Source organism: Saimiri boliviensis, chromosome X (assembly GCF_048565385.1).
Source record: "Saimiri boliviensis isolate mSaiBol1 chromosome X, mSaiBol1.pri, whole genome shotgun sequence".
NCBI lineage: Eukaryota > Metazoa > Chordata > Mammalia > Primates > Cebidae > Saimiri > Saimiri boliviensis.
The window spans coordinates 38195665-38212690 of NC_133470.1; the positions used below are offsets into that span (position 1 = coordinate 38195665).

Sequence of the window (17026 nt, forward strand, 5' to 3'; positions counted from 1 at the left end):
TCCAACTAGAAGGAATAGCATGTGCAACATATGAAGGAACATGAATCTACACAACTTTTTAAAACATAGGAGCAAGTCAGCCTTAGAGAGTGTCTTTAGATGCCCAATCGTGAGGAGCATGAGTGGATGTTTAAAGGTGGAATAAATTTGTTGCTATTATAGTTATTTTCTAGGTTTCTATTTGTATTCTGGGTAAGTCTCCTAAATAGCTAAGTTCCAGATAGGAGGAGTATAAATATGTTTAAATGAGTAACATATAAGGGAATGAATTTCTTTCTATTTGGAGGACTAGGGATTGGAATTTCAAACTAACAGGAAAATGGCTTTGGGCTTTAAAGTTGATAAATAATTAAATAATTGGCAGAATTTCTTTCTTTTTCTCTTTTTTTTTTTTTTTTGAGACAGGGTCTTGCTCTGTCACTCAGACTGGAGTGCAGTGCTGTGATCTCATCAGCTCACTGCAGCCTCTGTCTCCCGGGCTCAAGCGACCCTTCTGTGTAGCTGGAACTACAGGCTTTTGCCACCATGCCTGGCTAATTTTTGCATTGTTTTGGAGAGATGGGGTTTTGCCATGTTGCCCAGGTTGGTCTTGAACTCCTGGGCTCAATCTGCCTGCCTCAGCCTCCCAAAGTGCCGGAATCACTGCGCCCAACCTTAATTGGCAAAATTTCAAAAGTGCCTTAAACCACAGAAAAGCTTTTCCTAAGAGAAATAATTTCTCTCTTATTTATTCATATTCTATTTTTAAAAATAGAATATGTGACATTCAAAGTTACATTGTAACTTTCAACGTTATTTCAAGAATACAAAAAAAGATGTGCTAAGAAATGACAATATTTTGACCATCAGGAAGTATTTTAATTCTAGAAGCATGGAGAAAAATACATTTTGAATACTGACACACAGGCGGGGGTTCAAAATTAGCTTTAAAAATAAACAATTTAAGAGAAAGGTTCATGGACTTTAGGAAAAGATTAATATGGAGAAAATGTCCAGGTAAATGTAATGCATCTATTTTTCCCCTTCAATCAAGATGCACAATAAAATATGAAGCCCATGACATTTTGAATACTAACAGGATGTAGATCCAGAGTAACAGAAACAAAGTCATTATATATGGCCAGTATGTAACACATAAATTCATTTCATTTCATCCCATTAACTTTGGGAATATAATCATAAGAAATTATTTGTTATAAATGTATAGTCTTAACATAGAAGTGATCTGTATAAGTGCCAGAATTGAGAGAGTTAGTGTACCAGCAAATTTGTTTAAAAAATAATTTAGGATTTTCACTTGATTACAAGATCAATATGAACCATCGGTGCTATGTAGTTGCCCAAAAATCTAATGCAATTTGGGGAACCTGATAGAAATGTAAGGCCCAGAACACAAATAAGTGATAGCTCAATGCTACTGTGCACTGGACTGGCTGTACTATAATACCTGTACAGTTCAGGACCTCGTATTTTGTGGATACTGAAGAAATTTTGAACCAGTTTATATGAAGAATGGCAAAATTATCATGGGGAAGTTAACTTGGATAAGACCTAGAGGGACATGGTAGTTGTCTACAAACAGATGAATGGTTATCATATGGAAGGATGAAAATTGTTCAGAGTGGTTTCAAAAGTCAGGATTAGGATGACTGGGTAGAAGTTACAGAAAGATGCCAAGATGAGGTTTTTAATACTTAAGGAGTTGTCCAAAAATTAAATGAACTGTCCTGGGATGTAGTGACTACTTTGCTATCTGAGGTTTAATACCAGAACTCAATCTTTTGCTGGGATATTATGGAAGAATTCAATCATTAGTTACAAGACTGGAGAAGTTAAGGCCCTTTGGAACCCCGAGATTCTATAATTAAACTGTACTTTACTACCTGACCCTTTGGTCAGTCTTCCAATCACTAACAGAAAGTTTTAAATTACAGGAAAAAAACCAGCATTCTTTGAAACTATACTTAGCTTGCAGTTTTGCATATTATTGGAAATGATTAACTGGAAGAGAATGTGAAACTAAAAGAAAATTTGAATGTAATTTACTTTTAGAGGGCAATGTGGTGAAAAAATTATTTAAAGAATATAACTATGGGCTGGGCACAGTGGTTTACACTTGTAATCTCAGCACTTTGGGAGGCCGAGGCAGGAGGATTGCTTAAGCCCAGGAGTTCAAGACCAGCCTGGGCAATGTAGTGAGACCTTGTCTCTACTAAAAATAAAAAAAGTTAGCCAAGTGTGGTGGCACAAGCCTGTGATCCCAGCTACTTGGGAGGTTGAGGTGGGAGGATCACTTGAGCCTGGGCGGTCAAGGCTGCAGTGCAGTGTGCCGTGATCGTGCCCCTGTGCTCTCCAGCCTGGGTGACAGAGAAAGATTCTGTCTGAAAAAAAAAAATTACAACTATGACCTATGGTTTATTTTTCAGAAGACAGTCTATGTTGTTACTGCTTGATGTTCTAGCTACAATGAATTGAGTTATATGAAATATGCTGGGTAAGATTGTTTTTGATATTTATTATTTGTAACTTTTTGTCTTTTTATTCTGGCATGGGAATTTAAAAATTATGTTTTGCTTTGGTTAATAATAAAATCAGCCTGCATTCACATCTGCTTGCTCTTTGCTAATATACAGACTGATGGCTTGAGCAAGATTCTTTGATAAATGGAAAAAGGAAAACGGTATGAAATTAAAAATTAGGCCGGGCGCGGTGGCTCAAGCCTGTAATCCCAGCACTTTGGGAGGCCGAGGCGGGTGGATCACAAGGTCGAAAGATCGAGACCAACCTGGTCAACATGGTGAAACCCCGTCTCTACTGAAAATACAAAAAATTAGCTGGGCATGGTGGCACGTGCCTGTAATCCCAGCTACTCAGGAGGCTGAGGCAGGAGAATTGCCTGAACCCAGGAGGCGGAGGTTGCGGTGAGCCGAGATCGCGCCATTGCACTCCAGCCTGGGTAACAAGAGTGAAACTCCGTCTCAAAAAAAAAATTAAAAATTAGCCATCAGTGTAAACCAGGAAGTAGCTAATCTACACATTTCAGATTTGACTTTATTTGGCCAGTTCAACTTTAAAAAGCACTATGCCTCAAACTTATTTTCTTTGTACACTGTTTTAATCTCTTACAATCTCTTCTCTTAAGTACTGGAGAAACAAAGAGTAAAAAGATAGAGTCTGTTCTTAAGGGACTAAAATTCTAGTTATGACTATAGAGTTATTAAATTCAAAACTATCTGATGATGCTTTTTTGGGGTTGGGGTGGAGTGGAATGAGGTATGAAACACTGAGTTTGGGCTAATATGTAGCTTGAAAGTTTTACACCAGTCTGAAGGGACCAGGTTTTGATGAAATTTTTTTTAAAGCACTCTTACCTCCAGCTACAAGTCCAGACTCCCCTAATTGAATAGCTACCCCAAAGCCCCCAAGTTTAACAGGTGCCGAGTTTTCTTTTGAGGCGAGGAGAACACAGTGGGGCTGAAAAGAAAAACAGACAAACAAACAAACAAAACCCAAATATGAGGATTAATTGAAGATGATCAATTCAGTTTATATAAAACTAGATAACATGATAATATAAGAACACATTAAAAATTTTGAAATCATTTTGGATGCTTGAATTATTTGTCATATTCTCACTCCTGGCTGATTTCTCCAAATATATACCTGTTCCATCCAATGTTCTTCAGGAATTATTTGTTTATAAGGTTAGAGTACAGTGCTAAGAATTACTAAGGAAGCATGGATGTTCAAGAAACACAGATACGTTTTTCTCCCTTACTATGCAATACTGTCTTCCTTCAAGTGACAGTCTAGAGTTCTTTAAGAAAAAAAAAAATATATATATATATATATATATATATTTTTTTTTTTTTTTTTTTGAGACAGAGTTTCGCTCTTGTTACCCAGGCTGGAGTGCAATGGCACGATCTCGGCTCACCGCAACCTCCACCTCCTGGGTTCAGACAATTCTCCTGCCTCAGCCTCCGGAGTAGCTGGGATTACAGGCACACACCACCATGCCCAGCCAATTTTTTGTATTTTTTTTAGTAGAGACGGGGTTTCACCATGTTGACCAGGATGGTCTCGATCTCTTGACCGCGTGATCCATCCGCCTCGGCCTCCCAAAGTGCTGGGATTACAGGCTTGAGCCACCGCGCCCGGCCGAAAAAATATATTTTATACTTCTTGTCAAAATGTTTCTTGAAACTTCTGACTTTACCTACAGAGCCATTATTTCCTGGTTGTTAGGAAATAGTCATGGCCCTTTCTTTGTCCACCCTCCCCAGTCCTCTTTTCTTTGTTTTATTCATTCCATTCTTAAGCCAAGGAGTACTGCGTGGATGGGTCAGATTTAATGATTTTAGTTAAACCTGATTCCTAGGGACTTCAATGCTGGGCATGTCTTCTCTGGACCTGCTATCCTATCTGTGGGGATGGGAGGTGAGAAAGGAGAAGGGGAAAGGAAACCACTTGGCTGACTTCTAGTCTGGGGCAAAGACATCCTCTCTTCAAGGGATATCCTGCTTGACCGGGGCTCCCTTATATCATATGCTTTGTGGTAACAATGAGTATCATAAAGAGACAAGTCAGTTCTTCATAGGATGTCATCCTCTGCATCTGTTTCTTACTGAGAACTAGTTGGCCTGGTGTCAGGAAAGAATTTCATCTTGGGGAGCTCAAATACTGTGCTCCCCAGTATGACTAAAACTACATCTGACTGGCTCTCAAAATAGGGGCTAGCAAAAAAGGCAAGTCTCTTTAGTCATGGAAGACCAAAAGTTTAAAAAAATTATCTCCTATACTTTCTCATTCATAAAATGACACAGTTTTAGCCAACATGATAATAGGTATGAAAAAAATGTGTGCAATAAAACTGAGCTGGTACACCTGTGTTTGATAATGACATACAGGTGGGAGGAATCCCTACTCTGTCCAATGAGAGCATCAGGATCCTACTTTGGAAGTTATTCTTTCTGTCCACAGAAGTTTAAAGACCTTTACCATAGTCTAGCTCAAAGAGAGATGAGCCAGGACATATAAGTGTGTATGTGGCAGCAAGAGAAAGAAGGAAGTCAAGTGTACAAATGAATAGTGAGCAAACCACAGCATGACACAAAGTAACAAGAAGAGTATATGGGAGAGCAGGCAAACCTCCTCAGAAATCAACTGATAGACTGCTGTTAGAACTTTCCGTGAGTTCAAAGAGAGATCAATGACAACAGACTAAGATGGCAATACCCCTAGCATGATTCTAGTATGGGACACAGCACGTGAGCAAGCCTGGAAAAGAATGAACATGATACAGAAGAAAAAAATACAAACTAGACCCAAACATGGTCTTCTGGCCATGCATGTGTAAGTGTTTTTATCACCTTAGGAAGGAGTAGTAGAAGCCTAAATCAGAACTCCAAAGTATGTATACCCTTAATAGTGTGTTGATGATGTTTATGCTTAAGTTAATGTTACAAGGAAATCTATATAATTCTCCTCTGTGTAGATTCAGTCACTCTTGAATCCTTAAGTGAGACAAGTTATAAAATTTGAACTTAATTAAGTTAAACTAATTTATGTTTAAAAAGAGATGGGGTCTTGATATGTTGCCCAGGCTGGTCTTGAACTCCTGGCCTCAAGTGATCCTCTCACCTTGGCCTCCCAAAGTGCTGAGATTACAGGCATGAGGCACCTGGCCTAGAGAGTTGAATTTAAGGCAGAAACTAAACAAAGCCATAAATGCCAATTAATAGAATATAAAGCCAGGTAGTATTATGTGTCAGGAAGTAAAATTAAGTAGGTAAGGAGGTGTTATAGGCTTGGGGACCAGAGAACTGCTATTTTAGTTGGGGTCAGAAAAGGCCTCTCTAGTGGGTAATATGTGAACAGAGGCCAGAATGAAGTGAAAAAGCAAGCCACATGGAAGCATGTTCCAGGTGAGAAGGATAGCCAATACAAAGGCCCTGAACAACAAGGAGGGTTGTTTGGAGAAGGCAACCAGTGTGTCTGGAAAGGCATGAGCAAGGACAGAGTGGTGGGAAATGTGATCTGAGAGATGACCAAAGGTGTAGGGCCTTGGAGCTGTGGTTAGAACTCTGGGTTTCATGCTGAGCAAGATGGGAAACCACCATAAAGTTTTGAGCAAGGGAATACTATCATCAGTTTTAGGTTTTAAAAGGATCACTCTGGCTGCTGTATAAAGAGATTGTGAAGAGATAGGGAAAAAGGAGACCAATTAAGAGGCTACTGCAGATGCCCAAGCAAGAGAAGATGGTGACTTGGACTAGACTAGAGTGACAGAAGCAGAGATGATGAGAAGTAGTCAAATTCAGTTTGTGTTCTGAAGATAAAGCTGACAGGAATTGCTACTGGATATGAGTGTGAGATAAAGAGACAAGTCAGTTATGACAATTAGGTTTCTAGTCTGAGCAACTGAGTGAAAATGAAGATGCCATTTACTGAAACGAGGAACACTGAGGGAGGAGTTTGTAAGGTGGATCAAGAATTTGGTTTCAGGCTGGGTGTGGTGACTAACACTCGTAATCCTAGCACTTTGGGAATCCAAGGCAGGAAGATTGCTTGAGCCCGGGAGTTTGAGGCCAGCCTGGGTAACATGGCAAAACTCCATCTCTATTTTATAAAAAAGAAAAAAAAAGAATTTGGTTTCACACATATCGAGTGTGAGATTTTATAGGATGAGATTAAGGGGAGGCTGGGATTAGAGATATAAATTTGGGTATCAATAGTACATAGATGGTATTTATAGCCAAGGTAATGAATGAAATTGCTTAGGAAGTCATAGAGAAGAGTCAGAGGATTGAGTCCTGGTGCACACCAATATCTGAGGTCAGAAGATGAAAATCATCTAGCAAAGAAAACAAGGTCTAGACAGTGAAGCAGGAGGAAAATCAGTTTGGTATCCTAAAGTCAAGTGAAGAAACTTTTTCAAGTAGGGATGATTAGTAGTGATCAGTGTTATTTAGGTCATTTAAAATGAGAACTGACCATTAGATTTGGCAATTTGGAAGTCACTGGTGACCTTGATAAGAGTGGTTTTGTTGGCATGATGAAGGCAAAAATCTCCAGGTTCAGGAGAGAATGGGAAGAGATGATGTAGTGACAGTAAATACAGATACCTTTCAAAGTCTTAGTAGTAAAAATGGAGAAAGTGTGAAGATGAGGAAGCCTCTTTTTAACATTTACAAGTGAAGAAAACAGATTAATAAACTTCCATGTATCTATCACCCAGTTTTGGCAATTATTGACATTCTTTCAGCTCCTCCCCTGGCCCCTGGGATGTATGGGCAGCTTGCCCATCTCTAGGCAAAAATAAAACAAAAACAAACAAAACACCCAAAAACAAAGACATTCCTTCATTTTTGCTTCATCTGTCCTCAACTGTTTACTTTCCCCCGAGAAGTATTTTAAAATAAATGTAATTTAGCCTGTTAATAGTTCAGTATTTCTAACACAGAACTTAAAAATAACCATAATATCATTATGTCCAATAAAAGAAGCAATACTTCTTTAGTATCATCTAATATCCAGTCCACATTCGGTTTTCCTTGATTGTCTCAAAAGTGTCTTTTCTCTACCAATAACTTGAAGGAGTAGAAGAGACTAAAAAAAAGAAGAAAGGTCTTATTACGGTTGGTTAGTTCTAGACAGGATCCAAGGCCTGTACATCGCATTTGATGGGTATGTCTTGTAAGTGTCTCTTACTCTGTAACACAGGCATCCCCAAACTTTTTACACAGGGGGCCAGTTCACTGTGCCTCAGACCGTTGGAGGGCCGACACATACTGTGCTCCTCTCACTGACCACCAATGAAAGAGGTGCCCCTTTCTGAAGTGTGGCGGGGGGCCGGATAAATGGCCTCAGGGGGCCGCAGCGGGCCGTAGTTTGGGGACGCCTGCTGTAACAGATCCCCTTCCTTCCCTATGCTTTTTTGTTTTCACTGTTCATGTCATTAATTTTTTAAGATACTAGATAATTTTTCCTGTGAAATGCCCCACAATCTGTTCTTGGCTAATGGTACCCACATGGTATCATTTAATGGTCTTTACTCTCCTGTATTTCCTGTAAATTTGCAGTTAGATCTAGAATCTTGATTAGATTCAGATTCAATTTTAGTTTTATGCACTAATACTTCATAGGTGGCATATCTATTGTATTGCATTAGGAAGGACATAGCATCTGGCTATACTACTTTTAGTGACAGGATTGAGCAGTGGGTTCAGGTGTTGTCTGCCTGACCTATCATTATAAGATTCACCATCAGGCCAGGCGCAGTGGCTCATGTCTGTAATCCCAGCACTTTGGGAGGCTGAGGCGGGCGGATGGGGAGGTTAAGAGATCAAGACCATCCTGGCCAACATGGGGAAATCCTGTCTCTACTAAAAATACAAAAATTAGGTGGGCGTGGTGGGACATGCCTGTAATCCCAGCTACTTGGGAGGCTGAGGCAGGAGAATTGCTTGAACCAGGGAGTCGGAGGTTGTAGTAAGCCGAAATCGCACCACTGCACTCCAGCCTGGCAACAGAGCAAGACTGCCTCAAAAAAAAAAAAAAAAAAAAAAAAAAAAGATTCACCATCAACTTTTCACTCAATATTTTTTTCCAAAATGGAGGTTTTCTTCAACATTTTGTTATGAAAACTACCAAACATACAGAAAATTGAAAGAATTATATTGCAAAGACCCACCTAGATTCTATAATACTGTTACATTTGCTTTATCAAATACCTATCTCTTTATCCCTGTATCCATCTTACTTTTTACTACACCTTAGCACACATATCACTGAAATTTAGTATTTGTTTAAAATTATGTCTCCACTAAAAAAAAAAAAATTAGCCAGATTTAGTGGCATGCACCCGTGGTTCCAGTAACTTGGGAGGCTGAGGCAGGAGGATCACTAGAGCCTGGGAACTTAAGACTACAGTGAACCATAGTTACATCACTGCACCCCTGCCAGGGTGACAGCAAGACCCTGTCTCTTAAACTTCTATAAAAAGTAAAAAAAAAAATAATGTTTAAGATAAAAAATGTATATACTGTGAGACGCACAAAAGTGTACCATTAGAGTTTTGAACTGCATACATCTGTGTAATCTAAATCCCTAAAAAAATTATCTCACAAACCTCCCTCCCTCATCCTCTTCCCCTTCAATCTCTGCTGCCATCTCCCCCTGTGCAAACCACTACTCTGATATATTTTCACCATAGGTTTGTTTTGCCTATATTAGAACTTCACAGACAGAAAACCATAGAGTATGTATTCTTTTCTGTAAGGCTTCTGTCATTCAGCATGTTTCTGAGATTCATCCACTTTATTGTGATCAGTAGTTCATTTCTTTTTAGTATTGCATTAAGTATTCCATTGTATGAATATACCAGTTTGTCCATTCTCCTGTTGATAGACATTTGAGCTATTTCTAGTTTTTGGATATTACAAATAAAACTGTTATAATTTATTTCCAGAATACCAAGTTAGTTGCTAGGCAAGCTCCAAAGGTGACTGATGAGGGGTGTTTTTATTTACTATTATTATGAACTTATAGATTTTTATATATTTAATGTGTTTTAATCAATTGCTGCCTTTACAAATTTTTGTGCTCAAATTTTCCCATTTTGGACCAGTGGGAGCCCCTTTAAGTCAGTTCTTTTGTATTTTTGTAAGACACCAGGAGTCTGATAACTTCCTTGCTTTCTGTCACAAGATGATGTTCCAGGCTTGTCAAGTCCATTTCTTGCCCCAGATCTGGAATCAGCCATTTATCTACATAGCCCTGTTTCTTTTTAGTATGAAAAAGTATTTAAATCCATGATGTGGGCTGGGCGTAGTAGCTCACACCTGTAATCCCAGCACTTTGGGAAGGCTAGGTGGGTGGATCTCTTGAGGTCAGGAGTTCAAGACCAGCCTGGCCAACCTTGTCCCTCCTAAAAACATAAAAATTAGCCAGGTGTGGTGGCACATGCCTATAATTCCAGCTACTTGGGAGGCTGAGGCAGTAGCTTCACTTGAGCCCAGTGAGCCGAGATTGTGCCACTGCACTCCAGCCTAGGTGACAGAGCAAGACCGGTTTCAAAAAAATTAATAATAAAAATAAAATAAATAAATCCACGATGTGGTACTAGGTATATTCTGATTCCTGAGTTATTATCACTTTGGCTTTTCAGTGGACAGTGCTGAAAAAATAATGCGTTTTTTTAGGAGAAAAACCACAAGTTCATGCTGATATTTCTTCCTATTCAATTATAGTGTTTTTATTTTAATTCTTTGATTTGACAAGCACAGCTGACAATTGGACATGGGTTTGAACTGTGTGAGTCCACTTATACATGGATTATTTTCAATAAAATATACTGAAATTTATTTTGGAGATTCACAACAATTTGAAAAAACTCATGAAACAATCATGTTGCCTAGAGCTATTTTAAAAATTAAGAAAAAGGTGAAGGACGAGTTCTGGAATAAAAAAATTAAGAGAAAGCTCTATCATAAATGCATAAAATATATTTAGATACTACTTTATTATTTAGTACCATAAAAATGTACACAAATCTATTATAAAGAGTTAAAATTTATCAAAGCTTACACCTACACAGACTGTAAATGGTGCCATTCACAGTCAACAGAAATGTGAACAAATGCAAGATGCAGTATTAAATCATCAACCATAAAATTAACTGTAGTACATATTATACTACTGTAATGATTTCACAGCTCCCTCCTGTTGCTATTGTAGTGAGCTCAAGTCTTTCCAGTACAGTATTTACTTAATATGTTGTGATGCTGTTTATCTCTGCATGAGCAGTTCATCCCTCCAATAAATTACATATCACAGTAAAAAGTGATCTCATAGTTCTTACATTATTTTCATTGTTTAGTGCAATACCCTAAACCATAGGATCCATACAAAGTGCCACTGGTAATGCTAGAAGTGCTTCTAAGAAATGGAGGAAAGTCATGATATTACAAGAAAAAGCTAGGGCGAGGTGGGTGGATCACATGAGGTCAGGAGTTCGAGACCAGCCTGGCCAACATGGTGAAACCCCATCTGTACTATAAATGTACAAAAATTAGCCGGGCATGATGGTGGGCATCTGTAAATCTCAGCTACTCAGGAGTTTGAGGTTGAGGTGGGAGAACTGCTTGAACCTGGGAGGTGGAGGTTGAAGTGAGTTGAGATCGCGCCACTGCACTCCAGCTTGGGTGACAGCGAGACTCCATCTTGAAAAAAAAGGAAAAGCTGAATTGCTTGATATGTACTGTAGATTGAGGTCTGCAACTGCAGTTGGCTGCTGTCTCAAAATAAATGAATCCAATATAAGGACCATTAAAAAAAAAAAAGGAAAGGAAATTAATGAAGCTGCTGCTGTAGCTACACCAGTAGATGCTAAAATCTTGCTCTTTTTGTGAAATACCTTTTTAAGTAGTATTAAAAATGCAGCTTTTATGTGGGTGCAGGATTGATATAAGAAAGGTATACCTATAGATTCTAACATAATTTGAGAAAAAGCGAAATGACAACTTAAAGCAAAAAGATGAAGGGGCCAGGTGTGGTGGCTCATGCCTATAATCCCAGTAATTTGGGAGGCTGAGACAGGTAGATTACTTGAGTCCAGGACTTCAAGGCCAGCGTGGGCAGCATGGTGAAACCTTATCTCTACTAAAAATATGAAAATCAGCCTGGCATAGTAGCGCGTGCCTGTAGTCCCACCTACTCAGGAGGCTGAGGCAGGAAAATTCCTTAAACCTAGGAGGTTGACACTGTATTCCAGCCTGGGCGACAGAGCAAGACTCTGTCTCAGGAAAAAAAAAAAAAAAAAAAAAAGTGAAGGATCAAAAAGCTGGAAAATTAAATGGTAGCAAAAGGTGATTTGATTATATATATATTATATATATATATAATATATATATATATTTTTTAAGAGACTAATTTTTTTTTTTTAAATAACTATGCCTGGCTAATTAAAAACATTTTTTTTGGTAGAGTGTCTCGTTATGTTGCCCAGGCTCATCTCAAACTCCTGGCCTCAAGCAAGGCAGACAGGCTGCCTCTACTGTTCTGTGCAAATGCAGTTGGGAATTATATCAGGATTGTACTTATTAGAGTTAGCATATCCCTTCTTGCCTTAAATTTTGGTGCTTGCTTCTGTTCCTTATTAATAGATGTCCTTTGTGGCATTTTTCCCCCAGAATAGGGCACTTTTCATCCGCATTAACAGTCTGTTCAGGCAGATATTGTTCCTCCTCAATAATTTTCTGAATGGCATCTGAGAACTCATCTGCTGCCTCTTTGTTGACAAAAACTGATCCTCCTGTTATGCTGACATTATTTAACTTTAATTTTTTTTTTTTTTCAGAGGTAGGAGTCTTGCTCTGTTGCCCAGGCTGGAGCACAGTGGCTATTCATAGGCACGATCCCATTACTGATCAGCACAGGAGTTTTGACCTGCCCTGTTGACAACCTGGGCCAGTTCGCACCCCCACTTAAACAAATTAGTGGTACTCCCCCTCTCCAGAGAGATCATACTGATGCCAAACTTCGTGTGGACACCTGATTGGCAAAATGCACCACATCCCAGGACTCCTGGGCTCTATCGAACCTCCTGCCTCAGCTTCCTGAGTAGTTGGGACTACAGGTATGTGCTACTGCATCCTGCTACCTTGACATTTTTTTTTTTAATCTTGACATTTTTAAAGCCGGACCTTTTTCTATAATTATCAAACCGGCTGGGAGTGGTGGCTCATGCCAATAATCCCAGGGCTTTGGAAGGTGGAGGCGGAAGGATCACTTGAGGCTTCCTTGAGGCATATAACCCAAAATATGTGTTAATCAAGTATGTTATTGGTAAGGCTTCCAGTAGTAGTTAAGTTTTGGGGGAGTCAAAAGTTACATGTGGATTTTCAACTGCGCAGCGATCAGTGCCCCTAACCCCCATGTTTTTCAAGGGACAACTGTAATCTTGGTACCTAATGATACTAACATAATTACTCATTTGATTTGTGCTTCAGAATGTGTGTGTATGTGAAAGTTTTAAAATAACATTAATACCTACATTATTAATAGTAACACCACTGAATGCTGTTTCAGATTTTGTGTTTCTTTTTGACCTTATGATATATCCCACTAGGTATGCCCGGTCAAAATACCATTTTACTACTGAGTAAAGTAAGAATCCATGAGTCTGTGCTGATGTAAATAAATAAGCAAATAAATGAATGGGGAAGGAGGAAAAGCTTTAAGTAGAAAATCAATTAAATGTAGAAGAAATGCTGGAATGGCAGTTTTCATTATCATAACTGATCCAGGTAAGAATCACCAAGGATGCTAACTTGTGGGTGAAAATTTGAAGAGTGATAAGATATTTATGTAATCTCTAAATAGCTCCCTACTGGACACTTATTAATTACAAATGGGAAACTAGTAATTTTACAGGTGAGAAACCCAGCAGAAAGTAGCAAAGTTAACACTGCTTCTAATGGGACTGATTGATAGCATGGGCTTCCTGATATGATGCACTGAGAACTTGGCAGCACTGCTGTGGTATTCCTGCCAAAGTACATAACCAGATCTAATCATGAAGAAACACTGAGCAAACCGAAAGACGAACATTCTAGAAACTAACTGGCTTAAGTTCCAGGTTAAAGTGATTAAAGGAGACTGAAAAGACAGATCTTGTTTCATATACATATTTGAGACAGGGTCTGACTCTGTCACCCAGGCTGGAGTGCAGTGGCATGATCTTGGCTCTGCAATCTCCACCTCCCGAGTTCAAGCCAATTCTTGTGCCTCAGCTTCCCAAGTAGCTGGGATTATAGGAGCATGCCACCATGCCTAAGTTTTTTGCATTTTTAGTAGATGGTGTTTTGCCATGTTGGCTAGGCTGGTCTCGAACTCCTGACCTCAAGTGATCTGCCTGCCTCGTCCTCTGAAAGTGCTGGGATTATAGGTGTGAGTCACTGTGCCCGGCTTGTTTTTCTTTTTGCTATAAAGAATATTACTAGAACAACTGATGAAATTGATACAAGGTCTGTAGAATACATAATGATATTTTGTCAATATGAATTACCTGGTTTTGATAACTGTACTGCAGCTATGTAAAAGAATTCCTTATTTTTAGGAAATATATAAATAAATGGATAACAGTGAGAGATTGAGAAGGATTAAACAAATGAAGAAAAAAATGTTAACACAGGGAATCTGAGTGAAAGGTATCTAGAATCCTCATACTTGTTCTCATAACTTTTCTATAAGTCTAAAATTATGTAAAAACAAAACAAAAACCCCTACCGTATTTTAAAGTTACTAAAAGTAATTCTCCTTGTGGTTATGCTTTCACTTTGCAACAGAGTAAGGTTCATTTGTTTTAATTAGATTTTGCCTTAATTTGGTGTTTTAATGATATAAAACATGTACATAGGCTCTAAAGTACAAACTTTAAAACAGATACTATTCAGAGAGGTCTAGCTTTTGCCTTCTTCTCCCATGCCCAATCTTTTCTTCCCCATTGGTAACTATTTTTACTAGTTTTCAGTTTATCCTTCCATTTTTTAAAAATAAAAAAATACATATAAATATTCAAAATTTCCACATAACAATATATTCTATAGGTAATTCCATAGTAGTACCTAGAACTTTTTTGTGGAGGTTTTTTTTATTTTTTATTTTATTTATTTTGAGATACTGTCACCCAGGCTGGAGTGCAGTGGCACGATCATGGCTCACTGTAGCCTTGAACTCCTGGGGCTTAAGCCACCCTTTCACCTCAGCCTCCTGAGTAGCTGGGACTACAGGTGCGTGCCACCACATCTGGCTAATTTTTGTATTTTTTTTTGTAAAGACAGGGTTTTGCCATGTTGCTCAGGCTAGTCTTGAACTTCTGAGCTCAAGGGATCTGCCCACCTTGGCTGGCCAAAGTGCTGGGATTACAGGCATGAAGCACTGCGCCTGGCTTTTGTTTCTTAAAGAGAGACATCTGTATATACCAGCATAGGTGGACAGTGGAAGACAAGAAAGTTTTCTTCTGAGTGCTTCTATGTTCTCAGTGAAATAAAAAGCAATCACCAGGTGGGAGTGAGGAAGGAGGGGTGTTCCTGGCAGTCTGAGAAGAGTACAAGTGTGAAAAAATATTTTCAAGGAATAGGAGAATGAACTGATTAAGCAGTGGTCCTCAAACCTTAGCATCAGAATCATACAGGTTGCTGGGCCCCATCTCCAGAATTTCTGGCTCACAGGTCTGGGATGAGGTCAACAACATGCATTTTTTTCTTTTTCCTTTTTTTTTAGGGACAAGATTTTGCTATGTTGCCCAGGATAGACTCAAACTCTTAGGCTCAAGTGCTCCTCTCATCTCAGCCTCCCAAGTAGCTGGGACTACAGGCATGCACCATCATGCCCAGCTAAGAACATACATTTCTAACAAGCTTCTGAGTGATGTTGATGTGACTGGTTTGGGATCCCTGTTTTGAGAACCACTAGACTAAGGAAATATACTAGAATTGTTGGCAGCCCAGGGGCCCACTTGAGGTTTGTAGTGATAAATTTGAAGTGAGACTGATCAGCATCATTGAGTGTTTGCATCCAGCAGTCCTCATTTTAGATGGCAAGGTTCAGGCCTGGAGTAGGTGGTGAGCTGAATTTAACCAGGGTTGGGATTTAAAAAGAATGGTGATGTCAGTAATTGATGGCACCAAACAAGCATATACATTTGTTCTTTTCTACTTCTATCTTTATACAGATAAATAACTTACAATACCAACAAGAGAAAGAGGAAGCATAAAGGGAAGAGGTGATATCGAAAATGAGCTAAGAACACAGACAAAGCAGAAAGTTCACAATGAACAGGAAAAAGCTCACATAAAGAAAGAACTAGAAAAAGATTATACTCAAATCTGGTGGTAGCTGTGCTGACTCACATTGAGGAGAAAATGTGGTCATAATATGAGGAAACTGAAGATGAAAACAATTAGTATTTTGAAAAGGGTTGTGTTAGGTGTAGGAAAATGATACAGAAAAAAATATATTCATACTAGATTTTATGAAATAGAAAGCACATAGGTAAATACCTATTTAGTCATTAAAAAAAATCCTGCTGGGGGCCAGGTGCCATGGCTCATGCCTGTCATCCCAGCACTTTGGGAGGCCAAAGCAGTCAGATCATGAGGTCAGGAGTTTGAGACCAGCCTGGCCAACATGGTGAAACCCCGTTCCTACTAAAAATACAAAAATTAGCAGGGCATGGTGGCACACACCTGTAGTCCCAGCTACCCAGGAGGCTGAGGCAGAAGAATCGCTTGAACCCTGGAGATGGAGGTTGCAGTGAGCCAAGATTGCACCATTGCACTCCATTCTGGGTGACAGAGCAAGACTCTGTCTCATAATAATAATAATAATTAAAAAATAAAACAAAAATAAAAATCCTGCTAGGATCTTGAAGACATATATGCATACCCATGTTCAATGCAGCATTATTCACTTAGCCAAGAGGTGGAAGCAACCCAAAAACAGATGAATGCATAGGGAAAATGTGGTGGATATACAGTGGAATATGATGCAGTTTGATAAAAGAAGGAAATTCTGTAACATGCTGCAACACAGATGAACCTCGAGGATGTTACACTAAGTGACATAAACCTGTCACAAAAGGACAAATACTGTGTGATTCTACTCATATTAAGTGTCCAAAGTAGTCAAAGTCAATGAAACACAAAGAATCATGATCATCAAGGGCAGTGGAAGAGAAGAGAAATAGTGTTTAGTGGTACAGGGTTTTAGTTTTGCAAAATAACAAACTTCTAGGAACTGTTGCACAATAATGTGAATATATCTAACACTACTGAATTGTACACTTAAAAATGGTTAAGATGGTACATTTAATGTTACATATTGTACCACAATAAAAGAAAATCCTGCCAGACCAATACAGTAACCATTTTCTTTCTCAGAGGTTCTAAGGGGAAGTAAGAGCTACAAAACATTTTTATTCTAGCAATTAAAAAATATCCTGTCCGATAAACCATATTTA

General features: G+C 38.8%; 1 protein-coding gene across 13 annotated transcripts in view; it reads right to left on the reverse strand.

The window, feature by feature from the left end:
* Nucleotides 1-17026, reverse strand: part of CASK (calcium/calmodulin dependent serine protein kinase) — a 410801-nt gene that overhangs the window by 143599 nt on the left and 250176 nt on the right. For all 13 annotated transcript variants that reach the window (XM_074392261.1, XM_074392262.1, XM_074392260.1 and 10 more), the window contains exon 6: nt 3372-3474. In XM_074392261.1, the coding sequence (XP_074248362.1) occupies nt 3372-3474 (103 nt within the window). The remainder of the gene's footprint in view (nt 1-3371; nt 3475-17026) is intronic.